Below are 8,173 nucleotides of genomic sequence, written 5' to 3'. Positions count from 1 at the left end.
AGCTTCCCAATCAACCTGCTCATATGACCGCGGGGTCTGGATGTCGACCGAAATAGGGATATGATACAATGTATGGATGCGCCACACGTCACCATCATTAAGCACGGGCGGATAATCCCTGGTCAGGATCCCACTGCCCTGCTGGCTCGGCTCTTCCTCGGAGCTACTGCTGGACGAGGATGGATTGCCAGCCCCTCTGGAGTCTTCCCCACTCTGCTCATGCCTGCCCGAGCCGCTCGGTCCAGCCTGACTCGCCCCTGGAGCGACTACACTAACTCCAGTCGATACGCCCACCGGGACGCTACCTTCAGGCATCATCACGATAGTCGGGGCATGCTCATACTCATCCCCGACATTAACCACATCTTGACTCGAACCTGCTGACGTATCGTCTGACATCGGATCACTCGCCCGACCCAACCGACCGACTCGTTCCTTATGGAACTCAAACTGAACCACTCAAGTATCAACCTAGCTACCGGTCGCCCTTCAACACCGTACGATGTCCCTCAAAACCGGCCTCTTCAATCTCAGTCGACTCGTCCTACCGAGAGGTGGAATCCTAGATAGCCAGTCGTCCCACCTAACCGACCGACCGAAAGAAAAAGCTCGCTACTAGTCGACCTGCCCGACAACGAGATAGCCCCTACCCTTGGTCGATCCCTCCAACCTACCGACCCTAAGCCAAAATCAGTAGAGCACCAACTCGCTCGCCCCAAACGACCGATCCACCTCTAATCTCAACCCTAGTTACCTACTCACCCCGATCACCAATCCCTCAACCTAAAGACTCACACTCGCCCTGGATGACCGATTGCCTAGTCCACGCCACACGCCTCCTCACCACTCGGTCAGACGTACTGACCGACCCAAACAACGCCTAAGTTGACTTCGTCTTCCAGGCCCAATCCAAAAAACCCAGAAAATATTCGAAACTGCCAGATTCTTCCCGGATATCCACCGGAAGATTCAAACCTACGCCTATTCTCCAAAATCCTAACACCAAAACACTTGGAAACCCAGTTTAAACCCGCTTAAAAGTTCAAAACACCTTCATCCCACCTCCCAAAAGTTTCAACAAAAAAGAAATCTACCTATAGAACAGCAAAACGGCCTAAAAAGAAAAAGTTACCTTGGATGATTGCAGAAAAGACCACCTTCGCTCAAGAAACTGGGACAAAAACGAAGAAAAAAGGGAGAGAAATTTTTCGGATGAAAACACAAAACCAACGCGAATGGAAGATGAACAGTCTGCTCCCCAATTTTGTAAAGAAAATGTAAACACGTGGCAGGCTATGATTGGTCAGTTGTCAGAAGTCTCTTCGTTTTCCCGCTCTCGAAACGATAGACCGATCGCCACCATACATGTGGCAGCGATCCGAATCACCTGGGAAACCGTTGTTCCGTATGGAGGCTGCGTCTTGATCGCCCGGTTCTTCCGACTGACTCAGTTTGTACCACCCGGAATGAGTCCGACACGCATCCAATCTTCACGCGCCAACAAATTCACTTGGCCACTCGACCGACTCAGCTTTTCAGTTCGGGAGCCCTCCCAAGCATCCCATACTCAGCCGGCCCAAAAGGCCTGGTCGACCGATGCATGAGTTTGGAATGGTCCGGGTCGAGCCATCTTCAGAACAAAATTGAGAATCTCATCCAATCATCTATCCGTGGAGAACGAGTGGACAACGTGTAATCGAGATGCCTCACCCACTTAGTCGTCCCATTGTCCCGACCGAATAAAGCTTTTTAGTAAATTTCCTGAACCTGTCCGATCCGACATGACGAATGAGTGCCTCTTAACGGTCTCCTTGTTAGTCGTGCGGATGTACCGAACGACCACATCTGGCTCTCTGCTCTTCAGCTCGCCGAACCGATCAGGCACCTTGCAATGATGGCATACTTTGGGTCGAGAGTGGATACCGAACGACGTCCAATCAAGGATCACCTACGGTGGTCAGATCATTCACTCCAATGATCGTTCGTCCATGAGGAAAGACCGAGCTCGCCTTGAGCGCAACCTACTCTCTGACTTAAGATACTCTCAACTCAGAGAGTGGGGGACAAACTGTTAGGGCCAAAAATCGTCCTTGGCCCAAATAGGGAAATAGGACCACTAGTGAAGAAAGACTAGGCCCAGTCCTACAGAGGCCCAAGCCAGATTAGTCTTATTTTGACATGAGGTATAGCCGACCCAAACCACGCGGGCACGAGCCTCTTAAACCTAGTCCATTTCCTAGGTCCATGGGCGAATCCAGAGCCCACAGCCCCTTCAGAGTACTTTCCTACTCCTAATCAACCTCCTATTCAAGGTCGCCTTCCTATTCCTGATCACTTTCCTACTCAGTTAATTCTCCTAATCAAGATCACCTTCCTATTTGGACACTGGTAAGACAACTCACCACGGCCCTAATTCTTCTAGGGTTTGCATTAGTGTCATACTAGGATTCCTACTTCCACCAGGATTAGGAGACCAGACAGCGGCTATATAAGCAGAGGCAAACCCTCTCACAAGGACATTCAAGCTTCACACCTAAAGCTCTGACTTGAGAGCTTCATATCATCACCGTAGTTACAATCCCCGACTAGACTTCCGGTAATCTCTTATTCCCTAGCCCTCACTATATTTTCCCTTCAGCCTAGCTGACTTGAGCGTCGGAGTGCCTACGGCAAACACCACACCGGTGTTTCCCGTTCGCTTCACGCGTGTGTTTCTTTACGTGTGCAGGTACAACAGATCGCTAGTGGCCTCAACCTCACGGGATCAGACCCTCTCTTTCCGTACAAGTAGATTTTTACGTCTACAATTATGTATTGAAATAGGTGACCATAAGGTTTAAACCCAAGAAGTCACGGAAGGGAGCAGCATTGCAACTTTTCTTCTACGATTTTCAGTATCTTATGGACGAATTCCCTTGCATTACTTGAGATGAGTGGTTTTGTTGCAGGATTGATAGTATTTTTTTGGTATAATTACTGACCAAAATTACTGTAATGGAAATTGAATTGGACATAAAATTGTCCCTCTAAAGAAAAAGAATATATTATCACTCTATTATTATAAATACATGTATAAAGTAGTATTTAAAAGAAATAGAGAACTAAAGAGTTAAAATGGAGAGCTAAAGAAAAATATAGTGTTTTTTATTTTTTTTTTAAACATTAGTGTGCGAGTTTAAAGAGGATGTACAAGGGTATAGGGTTTGGTTATTAGGTTTAGATTTAAATTATAAGCTATTAATTATCTATTTGTTTTAATATGTGAACTAGAGGAAATATATATTTATTCTTTATTAGGTTATTAGGTTTACCAAACTATGTTAAATTGATGTATATTTATTCTTTATTTTTTCTCTTATTCTATTTTGGTTACCAATAACATCGGAGACGGGTTAAAAGAATTCTGATTTCACATAATTATAACTTCAACAACATATCAATTCCCTTTCATCTCTTTAAAAGGAAAAAAGAAAAATTGGCACTATATTTTGAAGAAGCATAAACTTATAACTCATATATAAAGTTTATAAAAAGAAACATTTGTGGTCGAAATGTAAACAGATTGAAGGTATTTGTTATGATATTAGCAAACTAATTTCCATATGAAAGGCCCTTTCCCTTTGTTTGACTAATGGTCGAACTGTAAATAGATTTAGGATGGAGAGACCAAGGGTACTTATTATGATATTAGCAAAGAAATTCCCATATGAGAGGCCCTTTCCCTTTGTTTGACTAATTAAATACACGGCCCTTGTGTCCTATAATCCTTACAAAATCCAATTTTAAAATCGATGCATAAAAGCAATGATCAATGTTTGCTTAGGAATTTGCACATCTTTATTAAGATTATCTTTGATTAAATTGTTTGAATAATATAATTTCCTTTTGCTTTGCAAATGATATCTTTAGAAAGTAAAAAGAAAAGAAGAAACAGCCTTAGATCATTGAGTAGGCAGGATCCCATAGATTCACATCTAATTTGTTCACCTAACAAAAATTTCCCTTTCTTAAGATTCTTAAATACGTTATTTATTTTTAAAAATAATAAATTATTAACATGTGTTAATTGTTGGAGTTGTCGACTACTTTAACAATAAGAGGTCACGTAGATGCATTCGAGAGTCCCTTCCTTAAGCTCGTAGGTAGTTTGTACCTATTTCATGAAAAGTTGTTGAATGATTTCTTTAAGTAATTAATTTATAATTGGGTCTGAACTTAAGAAAAGAGATTCTTATAATATTAGATTTTTCTCTTTAAACCTAGTATATATATAAACTTATTATTCCCTTGTATGAGTGTGATAACAAATCATAAGGTAAATACATTCATTGTAACGAGAGAGGTGAGACAATATTTTTATTATATTGACTCTGCTGAACGTAGCCTATTAATTAGGTAAATCAGAATAAATCGTACGTATTATTCTTTCTCTTTACTTGAATGTGTTTACTTGTTTTGGTTTCATATTACTCTGGATTGTTTCATTACTTGTATGTGTTTTCTTGCCACATAGTTCATAGTTGCGCACAGAATAATTCGTTGGCATTGCACGCCAACAAAGCCACTTTAGTATACATTATATTCCATCAATTACTAGGGTTTGAAAAACAAAGGGTAAATTATATGGTGAAGGATTAATAATCTTTTATTATTAATTTGTAGATACTTAGCATCATTACTACTCTTTGTTTCTTAGTCACACAATCCACCCCACCCTTTCTCACATACAAAAACATATTAAATAATTTCATTGCAAAAGTTTTTAATAATTTATTATATATTTTTATATTATGCAATCATACTCAAAAGTAATACTGTAATAGTATCATTTACTCTTTTAATATCTCAAAGGCAATTTCAGAATTAATTGTATTCAACATTAACATAATATTTAATTGTAGTAAGTTGTGAAATTTTGTTTTGTGTTTGGTGGTGTGAAGGGAAATGAAATCCAATTTGTCCCCGCAGTGGAGAAAAAGAAAATTAAGACAGTTAAACAAACCTTGGCGACATTGATAAGTTGAAAATGTAAAACAAACCCTTATATTAATGCATAGTTTAAGCATATATAATTAAAAAATAATTAATGTAGTGACCACACAACACTTGATGGAGAAGAAAAGTGAAAGTTCCACTGAGAAGAACAAGAAATGGAAGTTGTTTTCCAATACCCATAAAGACGAAAGTTTCTCTTTCTCATGCGTGCATTGTTTGCTTTATAAGAAAATGATAGTAGAAAGTGGGGAGTGGAGGGGGAATCTCATTCCACAAATGACATTAGAGTAAAAAAATCATACAACAAAAGTTGATCAAAACATTACTCTTCCAATTCTGTGCCTTGCCTCGGCTTTATTACTACATCTTTGCATTGCATCGCGCTAAATAATAAGTGGCTTTAACTTCTCAAAGGCCTAAGAAATTCATGTTTGGGCCAAAATGGGTCAACTTGTAGCATTCCGCGAATACCAGTTTTTGGGCTTTTTTGAAAGCGAACCCAGTAGGCCCAAACTGTGAATTATCTGAACTAAAAAGGAGAAGTTTGTAGCAGAAAAAACCATTTAGCAAACTAATGAAGAATTGGAATTTAACAAGTTTGAAGCAATTCACCGCCTGAAACTCTAATAAGTTTGGTACCCATCAAATGAAAAGATGAAAAATGCCAAAACTACCCAGAATCAGACCCTCCAATTTCTCATCAACCCATAACAATCAAAACCCTTTGTTCCCATCAAACCAGACTTTCCCGCCAACACCGCAAGAATTTGATTATCTCTCTTACCTATCAACTGCCACCTCATTGTCTTCAACTCTTCAACACTACATCAATTCAGATACCCCAGTTTATGGCCGAAAGATCCACACTTATATAATTAAATCTGGGTTTAGACCCAATACCAATATCTCCATCAAGCTATTAATTTTGTACTTAAAATGCGGAGTTCTAGATTACGCAAGTCAACTGTTTGATGAATTGCCTCAACAAACTTTATCAGCGTATAATTATATGATTGGTGGGTACATAAAACATGGGAAGATTCAAGAATCGTTTGGTTTAGTGCGGAGTTTGTTTTCTTCTGGTGAAAGGCCGGATGGATATACGCTTTCCATGCTTCTAAAGGCGTCCACTTGTTGCGGCAGTAATGTGCTGTTGCCCCGTAGTTTAGGGAGAATGGTGCATGCCCAGATAGTGAAATGTGATATTGCAGCTGACGATGTGCTTTATACGGCACTTGTTGACTCGTATGTGAAGAATGGGAAGGTTGGTTACGCAAGGACTGTGTTTGATATGTTGTTAGAGAAAGATGTTATTTGTTCTACATCGATGATTTCGGGGTATATGAATCAAGGGTTTGTAGAAAAAGCTGAAGAGGTTTTTAGTAAAACTGTGGAAAAAGATATTGTTGTCTACAATGCTATGATCGAAGGTTATAGCAAATCGATTGATACTGCTAAGAAAGCACTTAAGTTTTACGTTGATATGCAAAGGTTTGGTTTTCAGCCAAATATTTCAACTTTTGCTAGTGAAATTGGGGCTTGCTCCGTATTGACTGAGTTCGAATTTGGTCAACAGGTTCAAAGTCAACTTATGAAGACTGAGTTCTTTGAGCATGTAAAAATGGGTAGTGCTCTTGTTGATATGTATGCAAAATGTGGAAGAAGTGAGGATGCACGGAGAATTTTCGATCACATGCCGGAAAAGAATGTTTTTACATGGACTTCTATGATTGATGGTTATGGGAAGAATGGGAACCCCAATGAAGCACTGGAACTTTTTTGTAGGATGCAAGAATGTTCTGTGGAACCTAATTATGTCACCTTCCTTGGTGCTCTCTCAGCCTGTGGACATGCCGGCTTAGTCGCCAAAGGTCGAGAGATCTTTGAGAGCATGGAGAGAGATTATTCAATGAAACCAAAGATGGAGCATTATGCTTGCATAGTCGATCTCTTGGGACGCGCAGGGAGTCTGGAACTGGCATTGGAGATTGTACTTAAAATGCCCGAGAAACCTAATTCTGATGTTTGGGTAGCTCTGCTTAGTTCATGTAGGCTGCATGGTGACATCGAGATGGCAAAGATAGCTGCCAATGAAATCTTTAAATTAAATGCTAATGACAGGCCAGGGGCATATGTTGCACTATCCAATACTTTTGCAGCTGCTGGGAAATGGGATAGTGTAACTGAACTTAGGGAGGTGATGAAGTTAAGAGGTATACTGAAAGACACTGCCTGCAGTTGGGTTGGGTCTGAGAGTGGTTAGTGATTCTATTTTATTGACAGTAGTCATACTGTCTACCTCAGAACCCAATTCCATGAGTCAGGCACTGTCTCAATTTTGTTTGTTTTTATATTTATTGATTGCATGTGAAACATTATAGCCTGAGATGGAGTGTACTTATTAAAACCATAAATTTTCACCTAAAAACATCTTTGAACTGCTAAAAATCTGTTTGTCTGAGCACTCAACGTTCTCTAAACCTGTGTGAGTCTTCTCTTTCTCTAAGAAGACTCTAATAAGTAGAAAATTTCTTCTTTTTGTAGTATTTTATAATTTAAAAGCCTTTTTAAGCCGTCTAAATAAATTTTAAAAATGAGAGAAATTGTTATTTAACTGGCAGTTTATGCCTTTTTTTTTTTTTTTTAAATTTATTATTTAAATCTTGACAAGAAAATTAGAAAATGCTGTATTTCGAATTTGATTTTTATGTGTATTAATTAGGCAGACAAAATTGAAGAAGAAAGAGAGAAATATATGTGGGGGCTGAATGAGACCAAAAATGAAGGAAGGGAAACTTGTAGAGTCAGAAAGGGTGTAGTTTTCTTGGTATTAAGTATTGATTTTAAGTTTGACAACCAGATGGCATGAGAATGATACCATGTCATATCATTGATTCTCACCTGAATTTTTCAACACATAGTAAAGGTAAGTAACGCAAATTATCTGCTCTCTGAAATTGGCTCGATAATTATAATCCGTTTAATTGTAAATAAAAGGAAAAACTTATTTTCATACCTAATGATATCCCCTCGGCTACAAGCTATAGCTCTGGAATTTCACATACAATAAAACACTCGCTTAAACATGGAATAGGAATGCAGAAATTTAAGCAGAAGCATTTAGATATTAATCAAATAACTGGATAAGAAGCGTCCATGGCAATGCCACAGATGCTTT

At 39.3% G+C, this 8,173-nt stretch overlaps 1 protein-coding gene across 1 annotated transcript; it reads left to right on the top strand.

Moving 5' to 3' along the window:
• Window positions 1-5,582: 5,582 nt before the first annotated feature.
• LOC116126750 (pentatricopeptide repeat-containing protein At1g28690, mitochondrial) lies at window positions 5,583-7,411 on the top strand. Its single transcript, XM_031412416.1, has one exon. The coding sequence runs from the start codon at window positions 5,657-5,659 to the stop codon at window positions 7,256-7,258; it is 1,602 nt and encodes a 533-aa protein (XP_031268276.1). The 5' UTR covers window positions 5,583-5,656; the 3' UTR covers window positions 7,259-7,411.
• Window positions 7,412-8,173: the final 762 nt, after the last annotated feature.

This window comes from Pistacia vera, unplaced genomic scaffold (genome assembly GCF_008641045.1).
Source record: "Pistacia vera cultivar Batoury unplaced genomic scaffold, PisVer_v2 Contig183, whole genome shotgun sequence".
Classification (NCBI taxonomy): domain Eukaryota; kingdom Viridiplantae; phylum Streptophyta; class Magnoliopsida; order Sapindales; family Anacardiaceae; genus Pistacia; species Pistacia vera.
This window is presented reverse-complemented; position numbering and strand designations above follow the sequence as displayed.